This window comes from Neodiprion lecontei, chromosome 7, assembly GCF_021901455.1.
Source record: "Neodiprion lecontei isolate iyNeoLeco1 chromosome 7, iyNeoLeco1.1, whole genome shotgun sequence".
NCBI classification, from domain to species: domain Eukaryota; kingdom Metazoa; phylum Arthropoda; class Insecta; order Hymenoptera; family Diprionidae; genus Neodiprion; species Neodiprion lecontei.
This window is the reverse complement of record NC_060266.1, coordinates 16,722,007-16,736,258: the sequence shown is the minus strand read 5'-3', so window position 1 is coordinate 16,736,258 and position 14,252 is coordinate 16,722,007. Positions and strand designations below refer to the sequence as shown.

The 14,252-nt window shown below is 36.3% G+C and overlaps 2 protein-coding genes and 1 long non-coding RNA gene across 6 annotated transcripts; 2 read left to right on the top strand and 1 right to left on the bottom strand.

Moving 5' to 3' along the window:
• Positions 1-489: 489 nt before the first annotated feature.
• Positions 490-6,576, bottom strand: LOC107222925 (lariat debranching enzyme). Its single transcript, XM_015662468.2, has 5 exons — positions 6,239-6,576; positions 5,269-5,560; positions 5,077-5,177; positions 2,002-2,831; positions 490-1,657 (listed from the first exon to the last, which is right to left on the bottom strand). The coding sequence occupies exons 1-5, from the start codon at positions 6,433-6,435 to the stop codon at positions 1,572-1,574; spliced, it is 1,506 nt and encodes a 501-aa protein (XP_015517954.1). The 5' UTR covers positions 6,436-6,576; the 3' UTR covers positions 490-1,571.
• A 3,038-nt stretch (positions 6,577-9,614) lies between these two features.
• On the top strand, positions 9,615-11,457 carry LOC124295263. 4 transcript variants are annotated; one of them, XM_046744588.1, is made up of 6 exons: positions 9,638-9,832; positions 9,938-10,019; positions 10,236-10,478; positions 10,546-10,721; positions 10,925-11,035; positions 11,267-11,457. In XM_046744588.1, the coding sequence occupies exons 1-5, from the start codon at positions 9,763-9,765 to the stop codon at positions 11,020-11,022; spliced, it is 669 nt and encodes a 222-aa protein (XP_046600544.1). In that variant the 5' UTR covers positions 9,638-9,762; the 3' UTR covers positions 11,023-11,035; positions 11,267-11,457. The 4 variants fall into 4 exon arrangements, 3 of the variants coding, with proteins under 3 accessions (XP_046600543.1, XP_046600544.1, XP_046600545.1); XM_046744589.1 differs by having other exon boundaries at positions 9,641-9,731; XR_006905158.1 differs by lacking the exons at positions 9,638-9,832; positions 9,938-10,019 and adding an exon at positions 10,024-10,083.
• A 252-nt stretch (positions 11,458-11,709) lies between these two features.
• LOC124295387 lies at positions 11,710-13,474 on the top strand. Its single transcript, XR_006905335.1, has 2 exons — positions 11,710-12,119; positions 12,222-13,474. It is a non-coding gene; the product is annotated as an uncharacterized LOC124295387 (long non-coding RNA).
• The last annotated feature ends 778 nt before the right edge of the window (positions 13,475-14,252 follow it).

Below are 14,252 nucleotides of genomic sequence, written 5' to 3'. Positions count from 1 at the left end.
CAATTAAAAATACTTTCAAGGGAGTGTAAAAAACTTGAGAGTATTCACAGGTTATATTATGGATCCATATGCTCGCAGGTTCTTGGAAATGGTGGATGCAGGACTGAACGAAGACATGTTTTATGATGTACAAACACCATGTAATTACATTACATTGATCACAATGTCTGAAAGCCAAAAAAATGATAATAATTTCTATTCTTTCACACCATCTGCCTGCACTCAAAACCTATTTTCTTTTTCAAAAAAAAACGTTCAGTGTATTCGATTACTTGTCTTAGTCTCTAAAGTATTTGCTAAAATCGATCCTCGAGGAGAATGACATCATCAAGATTCAAAACAGCTTGAAGTGTTAAAAGTTCTTGATTTAAAATTTTAGCGAGTTGCATAATTTACCTTCTCTTTAATTTCATAAGACGATAATCTGCTATTCCAACTTGTAGGTAAATCCAGAAATGCAGAAGCCTTTGAACTGGACTCTATGTATAGTAATTTTTTGAAAATCAAATTTTATTTGCTCCATATAATTTTTCAAAATACTTTTTTCTTGCATCGCAAACTTAATGTACGTATTATGTTTCGCAAGAATATACTGTAGAGTTAAGCGGTTAACTGGTATTGAATTTTCTGAGCAAGAGTTGAAAATAGTGATTTTTGCACCATTCCAATACTTTTTTCCCACTAAACGAAGAGTAAAAAAAACCAGCAAAGGGGGTGCCGGGTGGTTAACAAGAAGGGTGAATGTATTAGGTGTATATCAGTTTTGGCCGTGAAGTAATTGGTTTTTCAATGGCAAAGTACAAATTTTCACAAATTGGTGACAAGGAGGTCCGATTCGAATTGAAATGGTGCTTCTGGTTAAATCCGTAAAATTTAGGTTTGAGATGGCTAACTTCAAATGTCTTTCACACCTCAAATATGTGTCGCGCAATGTGTTACCTAATAGACGTTCTTTCTCAGGCTTACAATTAGAGTAGACATAATTGAAATCGGATTGTTGGAAAGTTAAATGGTGATAACAAACTTGATCGACTTGTTTTTTGTTTTTCGATCTTGAGGCCCTCGCTTCTACTTCGCTGCTCGTTCAGATACAAATAGGTGTTAAGTGCTCAGTCCCTCGTCGCACTTATAACTTATTCTTCATCTCTCTTATCTAGAATCCTCTTCATTCCGTTAGACTCAACAATCTCTTGCACATCCTGTAGACACTTGACTATCTCCTCTCATTCCCAGAACTCTGATCATGCACTCTGCTATCTGTACTGTCTCACTCTTCATTCTCCACATCCCAAGTCACTTCATCTTTACCACTCGATTTCACATCTTCCTTCGAAACTGTGTGTCTTCACCTTTCAAACCAATCAATAAATATCAAACTTATATTCTAATAGTACCACGCATTTTTTCAACCCTACTGCTCGACTTTCCGGTTGCTCTTAAACGCAAAAGCAAAGTTGAACCCAGTCGCACTCTACTTCTTACCGCTCGGGAATAAACAACCCTTAAGTCGTTACATAGATCAAATTGAATTTATAGAAATATTCAAATTATAAGTTGTAGGTGTGCAATATTTACAAAGTTGAAGAATATATAGAGTAATTTCGTCTTTTAAATTTTTTACAATTAGGTTCCATTTGCACGGGTGAGTCATCCCCATCTGTAAAAAAAAAAAAAAATGATGAATAGGGTTCAGGTTTCGACAACTCTTAAATATGAGGAATTAGCAAAATTATTTAAATTAGAAGACTGCTAACTCCAAAACCGTGCATGAAAAAATTCATGTCTGTAGATAACTATCGTATAAATAAATTATTCGAGGATCAAAGGGAATTACGATTTTTGTTTGATTTAGGATTTTTTAAATACACTGTACATTATGGAGTTTTGGTGTGCTTTAAATTGTAGGATCTTGAAGCTAACCAGATAATAGGTGAATTAGTACAGGGATATTTTACAGTAATCAGTCAAGTAATTTGATTTAAAATGTCTATGATAACCAACCCATATTGGAAATCTGTAATTCATTTCCTGTGGTGATGTTTACTGCAGCACTCTCGTCTTGTTCGCTAGGCAAGTCCAAATTTTTCGATGGCGATGGAACTGTAAATGAGGCCTCAAATTCAATCATTCTTTCCGTATCATTGTCTTCACCGAGGGAAAATTTTTCGGGGTCTGCTTCTATAGATGTAGAAGACATATCTCTAGATTCGTGTCTCATATTTGATACATCAGTACTTGACTCATCATCAGATTTTGATTCTGTACGGCCTGCATCTACCATTTGTAATAAAACTACTGGATCATCTATCCCCAACAGGTTACAGAACTCTGTTGTTTGGGGGTTTATTTGAAGTTTAACTGACTTTTTAGTCCATGTATCAGGGGATTCTGGTCTATAAGGTGGTACCGTGCATTTAAAATTATCGGGAACTTCCAAATCGTGATTAAATTTCTTCAAAATATTTTCCTTTTCTTCATTGGATGGTGTATAAATCCATCTACCATTTCCAGCAGGACCTGGCATGTAATGTAGCCCATGTTTAACACTCAATAAGTGATTGGTAAGAAATAATATTGTCAGCCATTCCAAATCATATGAAATTTTCAATGGTAAGCTATCGTTGTGATCAATTTCTAAAACCTGAAGGAACTTTCGTTTCGGCAAACACTTGTCGAGTGCCAGAAATTTCGTAATTCTTTTGCCATTTTCTTCGGGAACGATTGCAGCAAATTTGCAATGTAGATGAGCAGCAAACCAAAAAGACGGATAATGGTGCTGTAGCAAGTCCATGAACGGTTGACTTCCTAGTGCATCGTTTGCAATATCTTCTCTGTAAAAAAAAAATTGCATTTTTCATTACAACAGTACTACTATTTCGTGATTATGGAGATTACATGCATTCATTGAGCACTGTTACCATAACAAGTTTGATTGGAAATCAATGTTTTCAGTATTTAAGAGAAAAACGTGTCACTTTTTGACCTGATGATTATTCCGCTTTACATCAGCACAGATCACTTTAAATATGACCTTGCAAATTGACCTTGACATTTGGTGTCAAATCAAGTACGATTTTTATTAATTCAGAAAGTTCTTTTCATTAAGCGGAAACGTTAGCACACTTCAAGCGACTTATACAAGAGCTATAATTACCAGTATCAGTGAATAACATGCTGAACCCATTTATGATACCCCAGATGAAAGTGCAAAATATTGATATTATAAAAGGCACTAATCATTATTTTAGTTTGAAAATCTCAAAAATGATTAAGTTAGTCTCAGTATTATACATTTTTGAAAAATTAAAGGCTGTTGCTTCAGATGGTGGCACCTATTCATACTGAATGAAGCTATGCCGAGATACTTCTGAAGTGGCATATTGAACAAAGCTTATAATTGCTGTATTTCACTATTACTACTGCCTGGTGCCATACCATTAGTACCTTATCAAAGATCGCACAGGTTAGTAAGAGTAGTGTTAAGTGACAAAATTAGCAATTACAATTACGCGAACTGTTTGTGGTAATGCATAACTATCTCCACAGAATGTAGAAAGCACACTGCGCTGCTGCGCGGATACTATTCTACTTCAAAATGATATGAGGATATTCCTGAGATTACCCGACTGTCTTCTACTTGTGTATCAAGCATGTCTTTTGTGAGAAATTTTGTAATGTAATGTTTCGATGTATCCGTTACTCGTCAATGCATTATTGATAACCAATTGCACAGCATCCTAGCCCAGGAGCCTATGTCATTTTAAGGTCAGATGTTATTCACTTTGATATTCATAGAATTAGTTATTTGGACCGAGTAAGAAATGTATATGATATTGCTGACGCTGTCCGTTAAGGCCATGTTGCCCAACGTTATAATGAACATGTAGGTTTAGGCAATAAGTTTGTTATATTTTATTCATTTCGCAACTTTTCTAGTATATAGTTTTTTTTTTAACAATTATTAATGATAAAACACTTCTTAGAACTGGCAAGAGGGACTGTACCCTTCTTACAAACAATAAACAATATAAGTTTAGAGAGGCATGTTGTTCGCGCGTGCAAGTGGGTTAATCCGTTTCTTACACTCTTCCAAAAGTGGAAGTCGTAAGCACCTTGAGCCATTGATTGAAACGACATGTATTGGTTTTCTAATGTATACAGTAATAGGTGATAATATTTTCAGATATGTTAAAATTATTTAACTTACTCTTACAATGCAAACTCTACGCGCATATACTGAAGAGAAAGAGCAGCACGGGGTACTCATGATTTCCGCTCTTGGACAAGTGTAAGAAATGAATTGCCTCACTAGACTCTGCAATATTAAAATTTTTTTTTGATATTCAACTTTTATAATTTTATGAATATGAATTTTTAACTAAGCAATATACCTCTCTATAATTACGTAGTACATTACTTGTAAAAACGGCTTGGTCCCTCTTGACAGGCATAAGAAGTGTTTTATCACTCATAATTGATCAAAAAAACTAAATACCAAACAAGTTTCAAGATGAATGAAATATGTCACCCATTTCATTTTCAAATGTAAGGGTTGCCCCACACTCTAGGCATATAAAATGATTTTCCATATTAGAAGGGCATATCTGATAAGAAACCTGGGGCTCTGAGTGAATAAGATTTAGCACAAAATCGGCCCACAGAGTTGGAACCATCCCACAAATAGATGGGTTAATCATTCGAAATACGATTATTGAATCAACATAGTACAGAGAGTTCTATATAAGGTCTTAGGATTGTACAAGAACGGTCTAGGAATTATTCTGATGCAATCAGAAGTGGTCAATTAAGGTTTTAAGAAATGAGGTGCATGGCCAACTAAAACATGTGATGCTGTTAAAAAAACAAGTCTCAAGGTAGCGGTTCCACATTTAACTTCAATTTGCCATACAAAAAATTGTGGAAAAAGTTCCGAAGCATTGACGGGAGGTAATTTTTTTCAAAGTAAAATAAATTCTACAATCGCAGTATCCTTATAGTTATTTATGTTTCAAGTTGGATATTTTTAGTAAGCGTGGAATCCCTCATTAATATAAACACCTGCAATATTTTTCTTACCTAAAATATGGCTTATTTCTTAGCAATACCGCTTCATTGCCATATTTTGTTATTCCACTAGGCCAATCATGGGATAAAAATATATCGATGTGGCTGCTAATCTAAGGAAAAAAATTGTCAGTTTAAATCTTGCTCACACTGAGGAGAATCAGTAATTTGGGAAAAATTGTAATTCAATTGCATGAAGATCACCTGTTTAATCCTAAATATTTCTAGGTTCCGGGTATGATAAACACTTCTTAAGGTTTTGTCTGTGTACGGAGGTTTTTCATAATGACCTTGCATCCAATTGTGGCTTTTGTAGATTCCTGAAATTCCGGCTATTCTTATTCCTGCTACATTTATTACACCTGCGTATCCCAGGTAATAAATGTTAGTGGCGACCCAACCACCATAAGGTAATTCTTGTAGGTAATTCGAAGCCTCGTGATTACCACCTATAAATATCGTTAGTATTGGAGCAATTTTTTCCCCAGAATAATATCTGCAACAGAATATTTAGACACAAAATAACAATAATCAGTAGTTATAGGACTTATAATCGAGCAAAAATGTGGCTGGCTGTTCTCATTGATTATTAACTTAAAGCCTCTGAGCCAGTTGAAATCATATAGTTTTCTTAATATTTCATTCAAATAGACTTTGTTTTCTACAGCTGAGTTATTTGCAAGATTATCATTAGTATGTATTTCTTCCAACTTTTCAGTACCTGAAAAATAATACAAATTTGAGAAGGAACAAAATTTGCTTAAAATTTTATTTGTATCATTATCCATATATCACGAAACCAAAGTTGATAACATTGATGTGAGAAAACATTTAAAAAGGATCACTATTTTCCAACTGTAGAGTGGACTTGGAAAATAGTTTTCAAACAATCAATTAATTTTAACTAAATTAAAACTAATTTAATCCGTTAGAACTTGAGCATGATAACGAATCTGGATTCCACTTGGAATGCAAACCTAAATTCGCTTCACCATGCAATTATTACTCAGTCAGAAACAAGGGAAAGACTAAATATTAGATTTTTGGGATTGTAGGTATTGAATCGAAAGGTTGTATGAAATGATTGTCTTACCACCTTCATGAATTGATTGTCTTGCACTTGCGATGAAAAAAAATACTAGTTATGTTAAATATATCATTACTATATACATACTTGTAAAACGTACACATATCTTTGTACTTGTCTGGCACGGCCATGCAATGCAGATCGTTTAAATTTCTCGTTGATTGAAAATCTCCACAACAAATCAATAAATCTATCTTTTTACCATCAATTTTTTCCAACTGTAGAATTGTATCATATATGATTTCCAATTCTCCATGAGCACACCCTTCTACAGCAATCCTCATTGTAACGATTGATAGTAAAAAATGAATGCACGAAGTCGTAGGACAACATGAATGTTTCCATACTTGAAAATTGGCCAAGGAGCAAACAGGGCACTGAGGAATTGGCGTTGAGTAAAGATCAGTGTTGCCAGATTGTCCATACGTCGTACCCCTAGAGTGATTTCGTTTATCCCTAAAAATACCCTAAATTCCGGCACAACAATTGTAATTGAGGTGGGGGAAATGTAGACCACCCGATTGGATCACGGCACTTTCGGTCGATATTCCCACGATTTTAAAAGGTTAATTTTCTGTTGATTTACGGTGATTTTGACAAATATAGTGGGAATAGTCTTAAAAGTATACAGAACAATTTTAATAGTATATCAAATGAAAATTTGAGTTGGTGTCGATTAGACCCATAAATTCAAACCAATACATTTAACTTAAGGTAAAACTAAGGGCGTTGACTGAGGACATATAAAGACTGATAGCCCTATGGGACTTTGCGTAATGGAAAATTTACGCGATAAATCATGGACTTATAAAGGCCGTGTTCGAAAATTGACTGACAGTACTGTCAGCAATCTTTCATCTCTTTTGCACTGCCGAGTTCATGGACAGCTCTGTCTCGGTCCTAGGGAATTTTTAGTACTGGCAGTCAATTTACGAACACGACCAAAGATAGACTGATAGCGTTTTCCACTGGTTGCACTGAGTGCGCACTGGCTCGAACAGGGGGCACTCGTTCCGTCCATGCGTCGCCCGGCATCGGGGCAAACCTTCCTAGTGGAACACGCCATAAAATGTATAAAGGCAGACTAGATCATAATTTCTCCTAAATCAGAAATAATGTGACGTTACTTGACCGACTGCGCGACTGTCAGTTTTTCAAGCAAGTGATACAGAAGCCAATTGAACAAACGCAACGGTAATTTTTTGTTTGTAAATAAATGTCACAATTTAAATGTTAGGCACGAGCATACAAGGGCAAAAAAATTGACAATTCCACTGAAAAGATAAAAATTAATAAGCAGCAAGTCAAGTTGTCCCAATCTCATGAAATATACCTCGCACTTAACCTCTACAAGTTGAAAAAATGTGTATCCATACTTCGATATCGGACATGCTGTGGATTACTCCTATGAAATTAAAAATTCTGGGAATCTATCCTCTATCTTTCGGCTCCAGCAAGTCGTCATCACTGCTAGACGAAGATGAAATTAGATCTAATAAAAGAGTTGCTGTCACAGCATCTATTTCGACGTGATTACGACTCTTTCACGATCGGTAGCCATAATTGCACTGCTTTGACACCGACTCCCGATTTCAGGGCAATATTTTACGCACTCAGTTGTAACATCCGACCGGAACGTCCGTATGTTTTATCGACTATTATTACTGCATGTTACTTTTATCAACTAACCAAACTCGAAGTACGAGAATCTTGTAACCATAAGAAATTAAAACAACTGTCTAACTATTTGGAATATCCCTAGATGGAAATAACTATGAAATTCACTAGCCGAGGCAAAACCATGTTACGAGATCTTCGTACTACAGAGAACTATAATACTATTATGCGTTATTATATATCACTATCATATTAACACTATAATTAACTAACACAATTATACCCAATTATTATATAGCACTCAACAATGCCATTTGTGCATTCGGAGCTGAGAGCTATACTTAAGCAACATACGCTTTACTATATAGCCTGGAGTATAGAAGACTGTAAAACCATAGATAAATGCATAACCAATATAATGTAAAGATAGCACTGCTGCAACCCAAAAAACCAGAGGCTGCAAAACCATCAAACCGTGAATGCTAATTACCCAGCATGAACTATACCTTCTTTCGCAACGCCGTATTGTAGGCAACACGCGCAACGTTTTGAAGGCAATGCAGATCTCCAATATGGAGCCAACAGAGCTTCACCTAGAAAATACATTAGGGAACTTACCGACGAAACGAAAACGTTCTAGAAGCTTCCAAGCCGATTCATATAAGAATTAACAATTACAGAAGGGAGTTATATACAAAAGCACACATGTAAACCTGCTCTAAAGCCATAAATTATCAAATTACTAAATACTCTAAATCTGTTAAGATAGTTATAACACAAACAGCTAAGGATATTCGCAGCAGCGCAATTCTAATAATGTTAAGCAAATAACAAACTATGTTTTATAAACAATCGCTATTGTACTCCTGGTTAATAACGACAGTAGTCGACTATGATACATATGTAACTCTATATAGAAATAGCCATAAAACTAACAAACGACAGGTAACCAAAATGAAATATGGGCTTTGTAACGAGCAAGATAGCAAAAACATTAAGAGGTAGACAGGAAGAAGTTAAGTGGCTGACGGGCGCCAGAAAGGGGGCGGCGCCTCAACGAAAAGCTCACGCAGTTCGGAGAACTACGGAACAAAGTCCACGCACCTACACCACCGCACCAAACAGCGACATACCATACGTAAAAACCTACAATATAGTAATAGCTAATGGACTAAGATAACAGGCGTGCATGCGCGAGGATGTCGTGCCCTAATTAATTCCTAGAAAAAGGAGGGAGGTGCGCAAAGGTGACCAAAAACTTAAAGAGGGGGATCGTTCTGCGCAACGATCGACCCCTATAAAAAAGGCGACCGATCACTCGATCGCTCTCTTGGTTTCTACCTCCAGATTCGTCATCTAGTTCCGGTACAGTCTCGCGGTAAAATCCTTTAGCCTTTTGCATTAAAACTTTCATACAACGTTACTCTGCCCAAAAGTTCAGCGAGCTTCAACTCCATTGTGTCATACTAAATCTAAGATCTTACACTGTGTAACTCTGCGTTTGTGACTTTTAAATATCAAACTTATAAAATAAACCAAGTTAGTCAAAATATCCAAATATTAAAGTCAGTTATTCCACTAAAACCTCTCACCAATCTACAAGTCGTCGCATCCAGAATACTCTCAAAAAGGTAAGCCAAATTATATCTTTTATCCAACAATTTCTCCCTCTTCGGTTCGTTCGACTAGAGCGACAGAATGCCCATTGTCCGGTGTATTTCAATACTTAATCGGTAATTGGTGACCCAAACTACTGATGTGAGTCTAGCTGTAGCTGTGTGTGAATGTTTCCGGTGTCTAACATCTGGAGATTTCCACTAGGTACCGTTCCGACGTCACACAGTGCTAAATTCACGCACCCGAGCTGCCAGTGGAACACGTTGGAGATAAGAGTATCGCTAGTGCGCTCTCAGTTTACACTCAGCGCAACCAATGGAAAACGCTATGAGCGCTCCTATAAGAGGTACTGAAGCTTACATATAAACGACAGAGATATGTCGAGAGTCACTGATATATATGTACACTGGATTGGATTAAGCGTGGTGCCGTCACGCCAATTGAACGGTAGCCATTTTGTACAGATTCTTGTCACTTCAGATATATATATATATATATATATACACGTGATATATGTATGTGTATATAATCGATTGCGACGGAAAATTACAGTAACAATTATTGAGGTAACAATGAGTACCTGCGTTTTCTGCAAAACAAAGCAATCAAAATATCGTGGGCGATCATTTCACAAGTGAGTATACAACGCTGAAGCGTTCTGCAAATGATAACTTGCAGAGGTTATGTCAGCATACGAAGTATTTACTAATTATATTTAACGAGTATTATAACGTACGAATCTTGTCAGTAAAAATTCACAATATTTGAATTATGAACCGATCTTATTATAATTGAAATTGAAAACTCGGGTATTATTGACTGAGGGATTAAATTATAATTCGATATGTAGATTTCCCGTGAAAGATGTGTTGCGCGTTCAGCATTGGTTAGAAGAAATGAAGAGGAAGGATTGGAAGCCAAACCGAAATAGCACATTGTGTTCAGCTCATTTTACAAATGATTGCTTTGATAGGACAGGATTCCTAATTACATTGAAAAAGAACAGTGTACCAACTATATTTGACAACCCAAAATCAGAGTGTTCATCTTGTCACCGATTAAAGGGATATGGACATGGCTATTCATTCTTCAAGTAAGTGCCGTTACTCAATGCAACATAACGTGTGAATTAATAAATTTAAACTTTGCTTGTTATGTAGGTTCCCATTGGATGAACCTGATATTATGAAGCAATGGATCGCAAATATAAACATTGGACCGTGGTCTCCATCAAGTGATAGCTTTCTGTGTTCCGACCACTTTGAACTCTCTTGCTTTCAGAAGAAAAGTAAAAATTATATAACTTTACGAAAAGGCAGTATCCCAACGTTATTTGGTGAGATCTGAAACTATTAATCCCTATTAGGTCAGAGAAAACTCAGTGTGCATAAAGACACGTTGATGTGATGCACTATTGCGTCAATGCCGTCGAAGCGGTTAATTACCTACAGATTATAAAGTGCTCTGTTACAGAAAAATCGTGTGTGACACATTTCTGTGTATTTCCATTGTCGTTATTTATTAGTAACTTATCTGTAGGTGAAAACTTGCAGCAGACCGAATTTCAGGATGAATCCGATCGGCCCACCACAGTGAATGTAACCAAATTACATGATCACCTACACATTTGTACCTGATTTGCATGCTCAGGTATGTACATCTTTTTTATTTTCTTTTGATTGTGCTTGTAACTTTTTCTTCATGTGAATGGATTGTGGATTGATACTACTAATTATATTACGGTTGTGGTTTATCGCACGCAACTCTATAAAAATGCCTTAACGTTTGCAAGGAATGTTTTATTCTCCATATTTTTGAATAAAGTTTTTACTCACCCAATTCGATATAATTTAATTCAAAACTTTTTTCACATGTCTTAAGCTCCACTTTGATGATCAATGGATGGTAAATGGATTCCCTAACGGTTGAATTAGTGTTATACAAATTTTTGAATAATCCGTATGGAATTCAGCCCACCATAGGATAGAGGATAATGGACGGAAACTTCTTAGAATTGAGGACTTCTTTTGAACATGAAGAAAAATCACGCTTAAATACAAGTTTTTCGTCATATTATTATTTAATGATCTTTTACATCATATAATTGTAAATAATAACATACCTTCGAAAAAATGATTTGTTCTTCATTTAATGTATCAAACATTATTTTACACGTCAAAAACTTTTTTGTATGACGAATATATCGTTAGACCTAAATAGCATATATTACGCAGTTCAAATCTAGCGCGCATTTTGTGACAACTTTCTGTACAAGATGGCGGAAATTAAATTGTTCAATTGGACGCACGAGCTTAAGCCCCCCGCACACGACGCTTGTTTTGCTGCTAGATTGCTTGCTAGATTTTACCGCTGGGTTCCAAGTTGGCTGTGGCGCTGGGTGCAACGATGGCGCCCTCGTTGGGTTGGCTTCACAAGATGCTTGTCGCTAGGCGTGCTGGCGTGCAGGGAGGGCAGGGAGCCTAGAGAGAAAGTATAGGCGAATACGTAGTCCCAGCATTTCTAACCTCAACAGTACCATGGACGCTCGAGTGCAACAAACTATTGCGGCTGAAATAATTCGATGTAGGAAAGCAATTATCGTGTCAGCTGTAGTAACTGCTTTTAAACGTAGACATCTACTGAAACAACGAAAACGTAAATTGTGGAGTCGCGAGTGGCTGTTACGGCGTGATAGAGGACAGAATGTTCTAAATATGGTATTTCGTGAGCTCGGGTATGTAACCATATGATTTTCATTTTATTTATTATTACTTTTTTGGATTTTCAATTTTATACTTGACTTTTCAATGCATATTTATACTAAATTTTTGTTTAGCCCTGAAGATCCAGCCAGTTTCACCAATTATACTCGAATGATGGAAGATGACTGGAATGAGTTGTTGACACTTCTGACTCCGGCCATAAAAAAACAGGATACCGTTATGCGTCAAGCTATATTACCGAGGGACAGACTCACTGTGACTCTTCGATATTTAGCAACGGGCAATACCTTTCAAGATTTGAGCTACTCCACTCGCATAGCCACGAACACAATTTCAAAAGTGATTGACGAAACTTGAGGAGCAATAGTAGAAGTACTCGACTCAAAAGTATGGAATTTCCCATCATCGCCAGAGGAATGGCAGGTTATCGCTCACAAATTCGATACTTTATGGAATTTTCCTCATTGCATCGGTGCGCTGGATCGGAAACACATCAATTTTCGTCCCCCTCGAAGTGACGGATCGATTTACCGTAATTATAAAGGAAAAGACAGCATTGTGCTTCTGGGTCTTGTCGATGCTGAATACAGATTTTTGTTCGTTGATGTCGGAAGAAATGGACGTATGCACGATTCTGCTGTTTTGCGTGAGAGCCCATTATGGACTCAGATCAGCGATGGAATGTTGAACTTACCTGCTCCATGTGAAATTCCAGGCTTTTGTTACAAATTACCGTACGTGATTGTCGGTGACGACGCATTTGCCTTGAAACCTAATTTGTTAAAGCCGTATCCGGATAGAAACTTGACGCTTGACAAAAGAATATTCAACTACAGATTGAGCCGTGCTCGCAGAACTGTTGAAAACGCTTTTGGCATACTGGCAAACAGATGGCGCGTTTTACTTTCTACGATATCTCTCTCCGTTCAAAAAGTAGAGAGAATAACTTACGCGTGTGTGCTTTTACATAATTATTTAATCAATAAATCTAACAATGATTCCAGTCAATGGTACGTACCGCATAATTACAGAATCTCAACCCGCGTTGATAGTAATTGTAATGCAGTACAATTATCCGAAGGGCAGAATGCCTCCCTATATCTGAGAAATAACCGAAGCAGTAACGAAGTTCTAGAGATACGAGATAAATTTTGTGAATACTTTAATACTACAGGCATAGTGCCATTTCAATATACCGCTATTGAACGAGGTAACTATTAGTCGTTGCTCTACGAGCAAGTTCATAGTATTTATTCATTTATTAATTTATTTACTAGCACTGCGGCTGCGGCTTGTATTTGTATTTGACAGTATTTGTACAATGTTTATACAGAAATAAATAAATGCCATTACTGGTTTTATATTATTCGAATTTTGTTTGTGTACGAAAGACTTTTGAAAATATCTCTTTGACTAAGCAGCATCGACAATTGAAAAAAGAATCCCTCCAAAATTACACAGATTCTCGAGTTTTTGGATATTCGCCGAGGACTTCTGGGAAATTTCGAGAAATTCCGGAGAGTGTGAATGGCCAGAGTGTCGTTCGAAATGCAAGCGACGAAGGGAACGATTACATTTTTTTACGACTTTTTCTCAACGATTATCGAAGCTGGTGTCAGAAAGAAAAGTTCGACCGAGAAAAATCCATAGTTCCTGAGAACTGTGAACTGTAGTTAATTTTTGTTCCTTCATCGATCTTGCCGCTTCGCGTTGACCTTAATTTTAGCAATTGGAGTAATTTTTAATGCTTACAATTATACATAAAGAATGACGTGAAATATTAAACATAAATAACGAAATGAAAAAACAAACAGGAGACTTATGGAATGGAATTTTTATAAAAGAAAATGAAAATCAAGATTTTTTGGTTGTCGGTGATGTCAAAACAGGTTGGTGTACTCTTTTTCTGTCACTTTCTAACCAGAATTTATTCCCCCTCGATCGAACAAGATTTTACATCGAAGAAATTGTCATGATTGTTTTTTTTCGATTTTTGAATTTTGAAAATTTAAGGAAAACGTGGAAAACAAAAATTTCCTTCGTTCATCATTTTCTTCTGGTTTGTTTGTCGATTTTTGAAAATTGAAAATTTAAGGAACACATGAAAAACGGAAATTTCTCATTTATCATTCCCTTCAGGCTTC